General features: G+C 29.3%; 1 protein-coding gene across 1 annotated transcript; it reads right to left on the minus strand.

Moving 5' to 3' along the window:
* Nucleotides 1-3,177: 3,177 nt before the first annotated feature.
* On the minus strand, nt 3,178-14,626 carry LTV1 (LTV1 ribosome biogenesis factor). Its single transcript, XM_014422577.3, has 10 exons — nt 14,485-14,626; nt 14,267-14,395; nt 12,988-13,122; nt 10,563-10,653; nt 10,183-10,312; nt 7,596-7,770; nt 4,986-5,111; nt 4,714-4,881; nt 4,412-4,621; nt 3,178-3,330 (listed from the first exon to the last, which is right to left on the minus strand). Exons 1-10 carry the CDS (start codon nt 14,485-14,487, stop codon nt 3,223-3,225), a joined length of 1,275 nt encoding a protein of 424 aa, XP_014278063.1. The 5' UTR covers nt 14,488-14,626; the 3' UTR covers nt 3,178-3,222.
* Between the last annotated feature and the right edge of the window lie 2,778 nt (nt 14,627-17,404).

Below are 17,404 nucleotides of genomic sequence, written 5' to 3' on the forward strand. Positions count from 1 at the left end.
GAGAGAGAGAGAGAGAGAGAGAGAGAGAGAGAGGAATGCTTTAATCATCCATGCTGCCCAGATACATCGGGTTGTTACATCACACAGCATACTGATCAATCCGTGATCGGACATATATAAATTACATATTTTTACATGATATAATAAAAAAGAAAGTAAACAGTTTTATATTTCCACAGTTTCCTTTTAAAATCAATTTGTATACACACTAAATACAAATATTTCAATTTATTCCTTTTTTCTTTCCCTTCCATTTCATTTGATCAACAAATTCACTCTCCCGACTTCACCCTCTCAGATCCTCCCCAGTGACCCACTAAACAAATTCACTTCAGCACACAGCAATGTAAGATCAAACCAGAGAAATACTAGTCACAGCAGTAGATCAGTTTACAGTAAAAGAAACAAATAAATACATTTTAGCGAAACAAAACTAATACATAGATTTAAAGGAAATTATAATAAAAAGTTGGTTTAAAGAAATACTTGACTGGATAAATAAGTTTTAAAAAAATAAATAAAAATAATAATAAAATATATATTATATTTTTTATTTGTTATCATTTCCATTTTAATTATATGTTTAATACTTTTTGATTTTAATTATTATTTATTTACACTTTTCACAGTATATCTTATTTTTATTTTCTTTAATTTACTCTGTTTATTTGTTTGTAAATTGTCACATACTTTACATCATTATTAACCGTATCTTAGGTTACTGTTTGTTATTCTCTTACTTTGTTATATTATTTTAGTTGTTTGTATCTACTTTAGCCCTAATAAAGTCCTGCTAAGTGGGGTGAAACGTTAGCTTTTAGTAAACAGTTTATTTATTATTTGAGTAATTTTGACTGCACCCGGACCAACTTCCTTTACTTAAATATTTTTAATTGGTTTTTTTTTTCAGAATAAGATATAATAAAATAAGAGCCCCTTTATGTCCACTGCTGATGATTTTAATAAATCAAAATACTGACTAATCCATTTATAAACAATTCAATATTTATCATTTATATTTTATCATACTAACTATTCTCCTGAGCTTTATATGGTATAATTTATTTCAAAATACTGTATACTGCTCTGTGATATCTTAGTTTATTTTGTTTGTTGACTGGTTTTTGGTTATATTGGAGTATTCCTCTTCATATATAAGATAATTAGAAATCATATACCCACTCTTATCCTATTCTCATATCCTCAGACACAGACTTATAAATGGTATTCAAACATAAAAATTGACTGAACAGCTTTGCACTCTGAATCCTTACCTTGGGTTTAAGTGATTATGATGCATTGGTGTATTTTGGGTCACAAGTAAAATTTTAATAGCTACTTTCTTTAAAGTGAATTTGATAAATAACACAGGATATTTTCCAAATTTATGAACTTGAAAGAAGGGGTTATTAAAATTTTACACAAAAAACTAAACTACTGTGATCAAAAAGCTTAAATTTTGTCTAGAATTAGCTATGGGAAAGCTAATTCTATTAAATGATTTTATATCCCTATTATGAAGGCTAGAATTCAATTTTTCAAATATTCATTCAAGCAAAATTCTCTTTTTAAATTCCTGTAGTAACCCATTAATCGTATCCCAAAATCTCCACAGCCCTCAAAGAATGGTGTCGTAATTGGAGAATTAAGATAAATTCCAACAAATCCCATCAAATCACCTTTACCCTTCGTCGTAAACCTACTGACTGCCCTACAGTTTCATTTAATGATGTTACTCTTACCCCTCTCGAACAGATCCGCTACCTTGGACTACATTTGGACAAACGATTATTCTGGAATTCTCACACAAGACTGAAAAGACAGGAAACTGCATGCCGATTTTGACTATTACAGCACTTAATAGACAAACGGTCTAAACTTCCAACACATTACAAAAGACTGATCTACACGACTGTAATAAGGCCAATCTGGACATACGGAGTTGAGCTTTGGGGCTCCACTAAACCTTCGAATTCCTCTCATATTCAATCCTTACAATCCAAAATCCTTCATAAAATCCTCGATGCTCCTTACTTTGTCACAAATAAAATCATACATAAAGACCTTAATGTTCCCTATGTAACCAATCTTGCCTGAACCAGATATCACTCCTTCCATTATAAACTCTCCAACCACTCAAACCCCCTAGTTTCTAATCTTGCATCCTCTTCCACTCCTGACAATCCTCCAAGGCGCATGAAAAGAAGATGGCCACGAGACCATCAATGTAAAATGTCATTAGAGTGCTAACAATGGGTAGTTTCTCTACACACCTGTAACACTCCAATTTAACTTAGATCAGATTTACTAAATGTATTATAATGTACAGTTGTAAATAGCAATAAATAAATATTAATAAAAAAATTTCCCTAAAATTTTAAATAACATTCTTCCAGTTTGGTTTTCAATTGTGTATTTACATACAAATATAACATTAACAAAAAAACTGACAAGTAATAAATTAATGTAGAAAAATATTAAAAGTTTCATTAAAAATGTACAGGTATATTCTTATCGATCAGAGCATGTGATTTTTTTTGTTTAATTTTTATTCAAAATAATATAAATAGCTAATAGAATATAATAAAAAAAATAAAATTCCCACTAGTCATGTGGAGGAATGACAAGGAATAGAAGCTGACAACAATAACATATAAGCTCATCTATAACAAGCTTATTATTGAATCTTTTTTCATAGTTTTAACCAGTGGTTTCAGGAAGCCACTTGTTAAAACTATTCCAAGAACATTCGTCACTTGTGTTTACTTGTTCTTTTATTTTTCTATTTAAATCCGAATCTTCATATTAATCATCTTCATATCAATGCATTGCGTTACCCCAAATATGATAATTTCAAACCAGAAATTAAACAATAGAATGAATAATTATTGATGTACATACAATTAAATGTTTATAATATGAGAAATTCAGTTCTGGTATTAAATTTTATGTAATAAAAATAAAAAATTTTCCCAAAAAGAGTAAATCGTGCAATTTTGTACAAAATAAAAATTGGTGTTATTATAATGTCTTTATCATGATTTGAATTTCTGTCTAGATTTAGCTGAATTTGAAGCTCGGGAACAAAAGATGCAATTGAAAGAAAATCCTCTTTATAATTTTAACAATTCAACATTTAGGCAGTTAAAGATGATAGGGATAAAATAAAAAGGCATCTTTTATAAAATATAAAGTATATTATTTACAAAATAATAAGACAATTTACAACGGAACTTGAAACCGACTCTTGTTTTGTGCCATCATTTTCTCCATTTTGCGTTTTTCATCCTTAAACGCTTCTGTATTCAATTTCCTTTCGATCCTTCTTTCCTGAAAGAAATATACAAAGCAAAATAAAGATATTTTACAATAAAAGTTGACAAAAAGGGTTGAAATATGTTGTAAATAGGGCTAAAATTTTCATGTAATGAGAAATGACCAGGACAACACGTCAATTGTAGCAGGAAAATTTTTATATTGTAATAGGAAAGTAGAGGGAGCTAACAATCCTGGCCTCGTTAAATGAACTCATGTAACCTTATACTCTCCTATTACAACATAAAAAGAATTGACTTATTTTATCATCTCATAAAGATCACAAGATAACAAAACAAGTTGCTCAGAAAATACACTAGGAGCTTCACTGCATATAGTGTGATACTATACTGAAGATTAATATTATAAATTATGAAGAAGAGGGTCAGGGGTGCGGTCACAAGAGAACAAAATTAATATTTATTTGCTGATGTTTCGTCCCACTTTGTAAAGCTACATCAAGGCTGAAAAGATACAAAAACAACTAAAAATATTTTGATATAGTAAGATAATAAGATATAAAAAGGTAAATTAAGGTAGGGTTAAAATTATGAAAAAATAAGTGAAAAGAAAATCATATAAAAAGAAAAGAAAAGAAGAAATAAAATAGTACTAATATAAAATAAAGCATGATAAGAATATAAAAAATTGTGCAAATTATAAGGTTAAAATATTTTATATTTTTATCATTGTTTATTTTATATTAATATTATTTTATTTCTTCTTTTCTTTCGTTTGTATATCATTTTCTTTTCACTTAATATTTACATAATTATAACCCTACCTTAATTTTCTTTTTTTGTCTTATTGTCTTACTATGCCAAAATATTTTTAGCCCTGATGTAGCTCTACAAAGTGGGGCGAAATGTCGGGAAAAAAATGGTTGTTAACTATTTTTGTTCTCTTTTGACCACACCCCTGACCGTCTTCATAATTTAAAATTATACGGTCAATTATTTATATATACATTAATATTATAAAATTGAATCTTTCTGGTATAGGAGAGTATTGTAATAATGCAGCACATTTTAAGTTTTTTTTTTTTTTTTTTTAAAGTAGAAATATACCCAACTGATGGCCGATATTTAATATTTACCCTTTTGTGGTCTCGGAAAGCTTTTTTTCTACTCTTCTTCTCTATCGGTGTTTCATTTTTGGACCTAATGGAAAGAAGTGATATTGCGGATGCAATCGATCCAGGTCCCGTTGCTTTGTTTCCTTTGCTTCCATCATGTTTGGCGAGTGCACTCGCAGTTAACTTATTCTTGTTAACAGGGACTCCCATAGAATTAATTTTAATCTTTGACTGCAAAAGTTTATTTGAGATTAAAAATTGTATAAAAAGGAAAGAAAGAAAATATGACAGCTTAAATTATTTATAAAACTAATAAAAATCACCTGTGGTGCATCAATAATTTTTGGGTGATTATAAATATTTGAATAAGTTGATAAAACAGATTCGCAATCCCATTTCTCTTTCGGTTTGACTTCTAAATATTCAAAATTTTCTTCAGATGATGAATTGCCATCTTCGTACAAAATGGGACGTTGTGGGACTATATCTTCCTATAAAATAAAAATTTAAAGAATATAATTAGATCAATTTAACCTTTTATTTATAATAAAATTACATGTTATATCATATAAAATATAAAACAAAATAAGATTACCCTGCTATTGATACAATCAAAGTCCTTAATGAATTTCTCAAGGACGTTTGTTTCTGGCTCGACATATCCTTCAATTTCTTCTGTATCTAGTGCACCAATTTCACTATCATCGTACTCAGCAAATAACTATAAAACAAATTATGTAAGTGAGTAATATTTCAATAGATATCTGAAATTTAAACAATAAAAATTGTTAAAGTAATAACCTCAAATCGACTTAGTATTTTTGAAGGAAGCTCCAAAGAAAAAATAAAATAAAAGTGGCTTTCAAGATAAAACAAAATGAGTAAATTAAAAAAAAAAAAAAGAGAAAACAAATTTCCAAAATTAATAACTATAATGATAAATACTGAATGCGTGCCACTACAATAGGTCAGAGAAGATATTTCTTCATACCAATAGGACCATCGTTACAAAGAAGTGGACGCAACTCTTATAGACAACTTTCAAAAGTTGAAGGGCCCATTTCTATACTGATTCAATTAAGGTATCCAATTGTTCAACATTAATTGAATTAAATACTACGACAATAATCGAATGCAGTGGCTGCATTACTATTAATCACAAACGAAAATTAAATGTTTAAACACCAAATAATGAACGCTGACAGGATCTGATAAAAGAATGAGACCAACGACTAATGGTGATTAGACAGTAGATTAAGAGCCATATTGATGACTTGACTTGAGCCATATTGTTGACTTGTTGCTAGGCGACACTAACCAAATAACCCCCACTTTACACATTTACATATTATAAATTAAACTAAAATTTCTAAAGAAAATAATACTAATAAAAATAAAATATAATTAAATTACATACTAAGAATATTTACAAACTAATTATTGAACTTAGCAATTGGAAAATAATTGATCAAAGATAGTTAAAATAGCAAATACAAATGGTAACAGTCTATGATAGGTATTTATTTTATAAATGTGAAAATTAATTCCTGAAAAAGATTTAAAGATAATGTATAGTTGAACTAAATAAGAGATAGTAAAGGTTATAGGTGAGAAAGTTAAAAATGACCTGAAAATGATAGGTGGCATCTTTATTGGGCCACTTATTCGGCCTGAATTTCAGGCCTTCCTTAGGTTTAAGAAAAAACATGGCCACATATGTAAGAGGCTACGACTCACATCCATAAAGAACACTGGGAAGGATAATAGTTTTGTTAAAACTAACTTTTGAGTTTTTTAACACAAAGCAATTTCAAAATTGAAAAATAACAAGCATTTTCCGCCTTCAACCTCGCTTTTATTTTATATACATTTTGTTTTATCCATATTTATTTCGAGACCTACTGGAGTTTATCAACTTAGTTGTATTTAGTACTATAGTTTCCTGGTCCTCGCCCACCAATACCAAATCATCAGCATAACCAAGCACCGGTATTTTACCACCTAAAGTTAAACCCTTTTCAGTATTCAACCCACTTATAATGACGTATTCAAGTGCTAGATTAAATTTGATAGGTGATGAAGAATTGCCTTATTGTTGGTGTTGTTCGTTAGAGGCTCTAGGGTATAAAACCTAATGGTCATCAACGCCCTTGATCTCTATTTCATTAACCTGAATTTAAATTTAAATGTGTTTGAATTCAGTATTTAAATCTTATTAAATAGTTTTTTCCCTCTTAAAAAAATTAATACGGATTTTATGTTTTTTCCTGAGCACAATAGGCCTTATTGGAAGCAGTGCTTCAGTGCCAAATTGAAAAAAATTTTTTTTTCATCATCATCCAGGGCCTCTGATGTACCAGATCTCACTCCTAATATACTTGAATCCGCAGCATAGAAATGAAATTGCTGATAGATGTGGCTGACTTTTAGATAGGAGTCTAAGAGATAGGAATGAGTCAGATTTGTATGACCTATACCCAATCTTGCTATTGCAACCTCCTCACTGCAATTGGAACAATTTGATGTGGTCCATGGCTTAGTTATTTTTATTTATTTATTTTTTAATAGTTTTTAGTTTCCTTGATGGATCCACATGGATTCAACTACCCGATATCAAAACCAACTACCCGATATTTCATTTCTCAGTAAAAGACTTAGTTCTTGGGGTGTGAGAATAGCCGCATCCTGACCTGGAAGAGCAAGTGCTTGGCTGCAACGTCCACCAGCTCATTTCCAGCAATACCCACGTGACCTGGTACCCATATAAAGTAGACTGATTTTCTCAGGTTTTCAAGCATGATATATACATGAATTTTTATAGTAGTCGGATGTTTTGGGTTAATTCTTTAGGCCCTTCAAAGAGTCAGTTACAATTACTATCTGAAATCACTTTGTTTTAAATGCAAACGAACATCTACATTCTCAGAATATGATTACCGGTTGGTACATTATTAAATGTTACGGTCATGCATATCCGTACTAGATTTACTAACTTCTTTGGTATTTACTGTTCAATCAGAATATTATGCAGCTTCTGGCAGTCAATAGAATCATAAACATTTTTGTCTAATCTATATAAAGCTGATGATTAACGTAAACAGTTTATAATATACAGGAAGAAATGAGAGCCAAAATAGCTAGATAGTATGATAAAGATAAGAAAATAGATTGACTACACAAACATAAAAAAAAAATTAAGAATTACCTCCTCGAATCTATCATCTAGAAGAGTAAGTTGCTCATTTCTTCGCATCACTGAGCTCGTCATTGAATATTCTGTGAATCGTGACTTAGTTTCTTCTCTCTCTAAGCTCATTAATTCATCTCGTTCTTCATCATACTCATCTTCATCCGAGAACATTTCATCACCACCTTCACTTCTACAAAAAAGAATAGAGCAATCCTTATAAAGTAAACTTTAAGGGAATGGTGTATTGTACACTAAAAAGAAACAGACACAACAACTAATTAACACATCACCAATTAAATCTCTGGTCTACACATGAATGGCAACACAGTTGACAGACCCACGTAATTTCCAGATAGTACTAACCTTCAAACAGTATGTGTCAAAATTTCAAGGTTTTCTCACCATTCATTTAGAAGTCAGGTAGTTTTAGTGACACCAGTTTTGTAATTTTCAAGAATGGATAGAAAGAAATTTTGTGTGTTGATTAAACACTCCTTTTTGATGGGGAAAAATACTGTTGAAGCCAAACAGTAGCTTTATAAACATTAGGGAGACTCTGCACTAGGGAAATAAACTATTATAGACTGGTATGCTGAATTTAAACGGGGTTGTATAAGCACTGATGATGCAAACACTCTGGTTGCCCAAAATCGGCAGTTGTTCCGGAAAACATAAAAAATTTCCACGAAATAGTTTTAAAAAACCACAATATGAAGTTGCTTGAGACAGCTGACACCTTGGAGATATCAGGAGGTAGTGTCTTTACAATTTTACATGAAAATTTGGGCATGCGCAAGTTGCTTTAGAAGTGCCACATTTGCTCATACCGTGTCACAAGTCGATGAAAGCAATGGTGAAATTGGATGAATTACGCTTTGAATTGCTTTCCCACGCACTGTACTCTCTAGATTTGGCCCTCAGCGACTACTGGCTGTTTGCAGACATGAAAAAGATGCTCCAGGGAAAGAACTTTGGCTCAAATGATCAAGTTATTGCCGTAACTGAGGTCTATTTTGAAAGCAAAGACAGTTCTTTTTACATAAAGGGCATCGAAAAGTTATAGGAGCATTGGAATGAATGTATCATTTTTGAAGGAGGGTGTGTTGATGAATAAAGTGGGATTTCTATTAAAAAAATTTGTTTTTATTAGTTAGACCGGAAACTTATTGAGTGATGTGTAAAAGACTAATTATGCCAATATTTATTTATTTTATTACTCTTTTTCTTTATTAAATTTATAGTTTAGAATATTTTATTACTACATCAACTAAGTAAGCTAAAACTATTATTAAATCTATTATGAATAAACAGTAATACTAATTTTCAATCTGTAATTAAAACTTGAATATTTATATTTGAACAAAAGCAATCTTTAATCAAGTTCTATTCATTAAAACTTGAATATTTATATTTGAACAAAAGCAATCTTTTGTCACGTTATATTCATTAAAACTTGAATATTTATATTTGAACAAAAGCAATCTTTTGTCAAGTTATATTCATTAAAACCTGAATATTTATTGTAATATGCTCTTTTTGAGTAAGTAGTATATTTTGATGTATAAAGGATTTTTAATATGTTTTATTTTATGTATCATTTTAAGATTGTTAATTTGTTTTGTTTATCCAAAAAGCAAGCTAACCAATTTTCATTGTCTATAATAACTTCGTGATTCAAAACAAAACCAAGATGGCGGTACGTATCCTTCAGTCAACAAGTCCGTTGGATCAAGGCCATGTTGAGCAGATTCAAATATCATAAAAACTATTTAACTCTTCCCATCATAATTGAAAATACAGTAAATTAAAAAAAAAATAGAAGTTAAGAAATAGTGCTAAAGAATAATATTCAGAAAGTAAATCATTTGCAAAAATCCCTAACTGTTGTGCGACAATCGCTGTTTACATGGAACATCGAGACAGGTTTTGGTTTTTAGATTCATTTGTTGTTTGGGCGGGCAGGAGAAATGATGTTTCCAGGACGAGGAGGTCTTCATCAATTTCTGTCCAGCAAGAGTGGACAGTTTGAAAAAGGAAGACAACCAAGAAGAAAAATACTCTTAGTTTGGATTGCCTGGTGAGAGGACGTCCTTCGGCTGGAAGCGGGAAAGTTTGGAAGCCATTGTTGTGAGAGAGACCTAGCTTTTTGGAAGGAGCTGGAAGCCATTTTTGACGATAGGACATAACATTAAAAAAAAGAAGATACCAAGAATCATCAAAAGAAGATTGTGAACTTGGTTAGTTTTGTTATACCTAAAAATATATACACGTGTAAAATAGATATTAATTTAATTAAGTGTAATTATTGTGTCTGTTTCTGATTGCCTAGCAACCCGCCCTGAGATTAAGACTCTTTTATATCATAAAATTTAAATAACATTCTATTATCTATTTAGTATTAAAGTTTTTTAATTTAAACCCTATCTATCTCCTTTATATTTGAATTTAGTTTAAAAACTATTAAAATTCTTTTTATTTTATTTTTAAATAATTTTTAAATGATTACATTATATTTGAACAAAAGCAATCTTTTGCCAAGTTATAATCATAAAAGACAAAATAATTATCCTATTTATTTGAAATAGATTTCTTAATTACTGACCCAGCATCATCTCCTTCATTAGCTTTCATAACAAAGTCATCATCGAGCCAATCATCATTGGGATTTTCACTGGCAGTTTCCATTGCGGCGAGAACTTCAGGAAGATCAGGATCAAAATCCAAAGTTAATCCTATAAAATTTAGAGATTTGATAATTTGTTTTAATGAATCAGTTTTAAAACTTCTTAATTCAAGGTTAAATAATGCCAACCAAGGTCACTTTTCACTATGAATGTTGGTAAGGTTATGACGAGTTCTTCAAATTTGTATATATTTTTTTTTTAACATGAAAATAATTTCAGGAAGGCAGATAATACTATGTAATTCAAATAAAAAAATTTGAAAACAGAATAAAATAAAAAATAGTTTAATTGATCTTACCTTGTGGAGCAGCCTTGTTGAGGACTCCAACCTTTTCTTCAACATCGGATTGAAAGACTGACGAGGGCAAGCTGATACCCTTCTTTTGTTTCTAAAAAAAAAAAAAGATTTATAAATTTTATCAAGACTTACTTAACTTTATATTATTTTTCTTTATATTAATATTTTATTTACATATTTCACTAATTACATTTTTTTTTTCATAAGTTTAATTTTAAATTAAAATATTCATATTTCTTCGTTTCTTTTGTATTATATAACTTTATATTTTTATTTCCTTAATACTATTATTTAACTTATTTATTTAATTACTTATATATACATTTTATTTCCCACTTCTTTCATTACTTTATTTTAAATAATTTTTATTTTGTACATGTATTTACTAACTAGATTTTCACATGAATTTTATTATTTGCTCCTTCCTCTTAATTAATTTTAATATTACTCTTCTCATACAGCCTTTTTCTTCTTCTATCGAATATGTCAAAAACAAGATAAATAATAACTTTTTATGTCAGATAACTTTTACTATTAAAGCAAATCAGTGATATATATAACTATTTTAAAACAAATATGAAAGAAATATGTAAATGCAGTAATTATTTAATACCTTCATATAGAACATAAATGATCTGTGTAGGCAGCAAATTGTTTCCGAAAGTAGACATTTTCAAATACCTCGGCTTCACAATAACATCAATAAATGATCAACAGACTGTGATAGACAAGTGTATACAAGCAAGAACAAAGGCTTCTCTCTGTCAAGAATACTGATATCCCAAAAAATATATAAAAATGTGAAATTAAGGGTGTACAATGCCATGATATACCATTGCGAAACCTAGGCTCTAACAGGAAGCCTAGAAAGCAGAATCCAAAGATTGGAATGGAAAGTCCTCCTTATAATTACAGGAGTGATCTGGGAATAGTATCTTAACACACGGAAGAGGATAACTAACAATGAACTACTTGCAGAGACTGGTCAGTCAAAATCTCACAATATGAAGGCAAGGAGGTTAAGATGGGCGAGACATGTGGCTTGAGACAATCCATCAGGACGACTCTACACAAAAATAATGCCAGTATAGTAGGCAAGAGATCACATGGGTGGCCAAAAATGATATGGATAGACAGAATCAACAAAAATGAGAAAGAGCTGCATACATTAAACTGGAACATATAGCCCAAGACAAGCAGACCTGGAGAAGGCTTGTTCAGGCGACCAAAGATCTACAAGGTCTGTAGAACCAACCGAAAAAAATATATATATTTAAAAAATAAATAATTCTGTACCACTAGAACCCATGAAAGGTCAGAGGTGCTGTACTTTGTTAAGAAGTACAGTTACTAGAATAATGGCAGAGGAAGGAGGTGATTTGGTCAGAATCACGCTTGACCGCTAGATTATTTCCCAATTAAGGGTACCCACTTTATGAAGCAGGGGAGACCTTGGAGGACTCCTACACCCAGGGTTAACTAATAGCTACAAAATAAATAATTATCTGATAGAGCTGGATTCAAAGCAGGGTACTTCGCATTAGTAGCACAGTGCCTTACCCCTGAGCCATTTGGCTCCCTACCTTCATATACATACTTAAAAAAAACAAAACAATATGCTCATTATCAGAGAGAACAGTTGAAAACTAGTGCATTTTTAAATTCGAAATTATGCCATATCGAACCATAGTGCCAACTATCAAAACAATTCCACTCAATTGACATTTCTGTGGTCTCTCTAATGATTTCTGCAATCAAGAGTGTACCAACAATGATATTGGCAATATACTGGACTTTATTATCAGTTATTTCATTAACTGAAATCCATGTAGGTTCTAACTTTACTCGTTTAGAAAAAATAAGAGGTTTTTAAGTTTATGTAGGTTTTTGGGGCTTCATTGTACTTCTATCATTGGTCTATTTTACTTAACTTAATTTTTAAGTTTGTATTTTTATTTCATAAATTGTTTATATATATATATATATATTTTTTTTTTTTTGGCTCATTAATTTAATTTCCTGTATAAATATAAAAACACTTAAATTCGACACTTCATTTCTTAACTCGTATTACCATGATAAAATGGAATAGAAAAGATTTATTTTGAACCTCTATCCGCTGTCACATCTGGTAGTACTTTATTTATTAATAGATAAACCAAGACATATGAAGTACATGAGACCTCTCAAATCAAAATCGTAGTCCCCTTAAAAAAAAAATTCAAGAAATTTTCAGCCAACAAAAAAGTTTGTGTATTAATGTAGAAATGAACAAGATGTTCCAGTATACGTAAGTATTTTACTTTACCCATAGGCTGTCTCGCTCCACTTGAATTAGTAATAATCACAATTAATATGATAAGAAAGAAAATACTACATAAATCAATATTTTACAGGTTTATAAAACGTTAATAAAGAATCTTACTGTTTTACTGACGATCGATTGAGATGCAAGCGCAACCTGTCCACCTCCTCTCTCCCGAAGATGTTGCATATAGTCATAGTCGTCATCAAAATAAATGCCATATTTGAGTTTTTCTTCTTCATTCGAGTCCTTCGGCTAAACAAATTCATTATTAACAATATTAATAATAAACAAGTTTAATATTTTAATTTAATGCCAAAATTAAATAATATAAATATTTGGTACATAAAATGAATCCATGAAAAAGAAAATTATTTGAAATAAAATAGTGAAAAAAGTTCTATTTCCCACTCCTTTTATTATTTTATTTCAAATAATTTTCATTTTGTACATATATTTACTAACTAGATTTTCATATACATTTAGTATTTATTCTTTCTTCTTACTTAAATTTAATATTACGCTTCTTATAATACTTAAACTTTTCATGTCTTTCAACACTATTTATGCATTCATAACGTCAGTTATTTTTTATTTTCTAATCATTCTGTATATCCTTTTATTTATTGGTTGGTATCTTGCTTTTTGTTTTTAGCCCTGACGAAGGCTTGAAATACTGAAACGTTGTCACTCATAAATAAGTTTTTATTTATTTGTGTTCTTCACTGACCAAATCCTAACCATCTTCTTCTCTTTACATAAAGCCACGCTCAACTATTAGCTCATCATTATGAAAATTAGTATAATTTGATACCTAGGGAGGAAGGATCAACAATGTCCTCAAAAAAAATAAAAAAGGCTTAAATAAAAATTAATAAGACTGAAATTTTATTTCAGTAACAGTGCACATACCATAAAAGGTGGGTAGTTGTGTATCCACTTATATGCAATACCGTAGTTATGGGTTATGACATGTACTGTTATAATTACTGCTTTTATTGGATCACAGCTACCAACTTCCCAAAGGTCGCTCAAAAAGGAATAAAGAAAAAAAAAAGTGAATGAAGTCAGAAAGTGAAAATACTAGTATTTTCACATTACGTATAAGTATACTATAAGATATGTCAGAGTGACTTGAACGCTTTTTATTAAACAAGTAGATAATCTTTAATATATAACACTAAACTGAAGGTTATATGACAAATTGGCCTATTAATGTCCAAAAATGTTGAACAAAAGCAGACTTGGTGACAAAAATTCTTCATAATTGTAACAATCATCTTAAAGGGAATTACTATATTAATTATAAATAAAAGCTTTACAAATACTAACTAATATTCTTGATAAGTCTAAACAATAAGAAAATACTTCAAAAGAAAATAATATTTATCTTCCATACCTTATCCTCAATCTCTTGAAGAACAAACTGTGGTGCATCTTGATCAGTGACGAGAGGATCTTTTTGACTCCTATGAAGCAGGCGGAATGTAACAGAATTTTTCTTATCAATAAACTTCTTTTTCTTACCCTGTTATATAACGAACAAACGATTAGGAAATGTACAATGAAATAAATACACTATTCACATGCATTTGGGTAATTGAGGTACATTATTACCATTTTGTAATGAGGTCTATTTAAAATGAATTATACTTAAAACTATTTATAGTTGATTGATAAATTAATAAAGCTACTAAATATAGACTTTCTAAATTCCTCAAACTAATTAATACACAAAAAATAGTGTATACACTCAAATGGAGTATAACAGTACATTCCTAACCTGACCCCAACACTAAAGGCACGTGACATTCAGTGTTGCCTAATTTAAATTTATTTCTTCCTTGTTGATTTTTTCGAATTATTTTCAACATTATTTTTCGGAACTATTGTAAGATTGACTTTAATTCCTTTGAATTTATTCTTTGGTGCATCTTTGGTTGCTCTTTTGTTGTCTACTTCTTTTTGGGGCACATTCAGTTTTTTTTTTCATATCTTCTGGAAGGGTTGGCAATGCTCTATTACTTGTTTTCTATCACAATATCATTATTAAATATAAATAGTATTATATTATTTACTAACTAGAAAATTATTCAAATAAAATTAAAAGATAAAAAAAAAATAATTAAACTCCTTGAGAGTAATATTGAGCCATCACAATACAAAAGTATTGTATTAATATAATTATAATATTGCACCATTGGCAGAAGAGCGGCACTTTAAATGGCGCTTTAATTGATGGAATCTTCACTTGTCTCTGAAAGATAAGATTCATTTGGTAGAATGAATTGTTTGTTTAAACTCTTTGTTCCTTTAGATGCTGTTGTTTTGTTTATAGCAACTTTTCCTCTAGTTTTATATTTTCGTGGGAAGATTATTCATTTTCCCATGCTGCTAAGGTATCAGCTATAATTTAAAATAATTTAGTTATATACTTTTAGTTGTAATATATAATTTTATGTTTAATGTTAATTAATGTTTTAATAATATATAATTTTAATTTTTTAGTTTTAATAATATGTAAATATATAATTTTATGTTAATTAATGTTTTAATATATAATTTTATGTTCTTTAGTGGCAAACATATACAATTATTAAAATACTAAGAAATTTATAGAAAAGCTTAGCTATTTAGTCCTTAACACCGATATTAAAACGATTGTATTTCATATTTTAAATAAATCTCTGATAATTTTGACTCTAGAAATATTGTTTATTATTTAATAAGAATAGATTTAAAAAACTTGTGACTTGAAATGAAAGAGAAAATAACTTTTCAAAATAAATTTGCTTACCTACATTCAGTAAGCCCTGATGAAGCCTAGCAAATTGGGGCGAAACGTTGGCTCACATTGTGTAGTTCAATTACTATTTGAGTTGGTTTTTTTTTTTAACTTATCCGGACCATCTTCCTTTTATATACAACACACGGTCAATTAACAATCTTCTAACAAAATAAATAATCGACAAACTGAGAAAATAGTTTTAAAAAAAAAAGGAAAAATAAATTAATATAGAGCTTATAGCAGGATGTTTCTCATCAGCCCGGGCTTCAAGATGTGGTTGGATTGCCTATGCCGTAAGTTACTGACTGCTCTTTAATCTGTTGGCTGCAGGGAGTAGAATTTCATGAATTGGTTTTTCATGAAATCATCTAAATCATTGATTTAAATCAATTAGATTTAATTAATTAAATCGATTAGATTGAATGAAATCAATTTCACTTTTACTTCTCGATGTAATTGGCCATTTCTTAAAACCAGTGAGAATCTACTGCAATTCTCATGACAATCTGGGAATGATTGCAATTTTTTTTCTTTTCATACAGGATGCTATTATCTGACTAATGGCCTTAATATTTTTTTTGTAGATAAGGATTTTTATGTCTAGTTTTAATTCATAATTTCCATTGATGATAGAATACACCATTACTAATCTTTTGTAGGATTGATATGGTGATTTGAATAAGGCAACAATCTAGATGAACTCCAATGAATTAAGATGAACTTACTGCTTCAGGTAGGTCTCTTGGGCATCTAAGAGTAAAGTTTTTTTAAGTAAATTTTTTAATATTGAAACTTATCATTCATTTTTTAAAGTATTATTCCAGATTATTGAGGTGAGTCTACAGTCTATTTCTGGCTATTATAATGTTACTATGTTGAGAAAAAACTGCTGTATCATCAGCAAACATAGCTATGAAGGTTTGTTATTGAATTAAAGATTAAATTCATTACATTGACACATAAATTAAAAAAAAAAAATTTCATAGTACTTAAAATTTAAGGAAAGTTCTAATAGCAAATGTACTCTGTAGTTGATTATCTTTGCAATCATATGTAAGTAAATCAAGTATAATAATGGCATTAGGTAGGATCTAGGAAAATATAACTTAAATAATTTGAATGACACTAATATATTCAATTTTCGTGTTAATTGAGGATTATTTATGACTAATATAAGGACGAATATCTATGAACCGAAAACCTCAATTCAAAAGTTTGAAGCATTAAAGCCTGCATCTTTGGGGGCCTATCATATCCCCCTCTGTTCAGAATGAATGCCTAATAAATGAAATATTTTAGAATTAGTGAAATTTACATAACGAAATAGATTTAGAATGTTTATCTATTATTTTCTTAATAATTGATATTTATTATTTATAATTGTGAAATTATTTAAAGCATTGTATATTGTTAGAGGTGTTTTTTGCATGAGGCTATACCTTCCCTCCATTAAGAACTCTTAAAAAACTAGAAAAATGTTAAAATAACCATGAAAGGCCCACCAGGAGGAATGTGGTAATATATAAATAATACAAAATTTAATAACATCATAATATATAACACGTGTGTAATGTCAGGCTTTCAAAAAATGAATTATTTTTATTTAGAGTAAAAATAGATTATATCATTATGAATCGTTTACTTGTTACCAACAACTTTTGTAACAATTTCTTTGTACTTAATTCAACATGGATTCTATTCAACTTAATTAAAACTTCTAAACTATTAAATTAACATTAAAGGAGAAGG

The sequence above is a fragment of the Halyomorpha halys genome, unplaced genomic scaffold, assembly GCF_000696795.3.
Source record: "Halyomorpha halys isolate HHAL.00 unplaced genomic scaffold, Hhal_1.1 Scaffold21.1, whole genome shotgun sequence".
In the NCBI taxonomy this organism is placed as follows: Eukaryota; Metazoa; Arthropoda; class Insecta; order Hemiptera; family Pentatomidae; genus Halyomorpha; species Halyomorpha halys.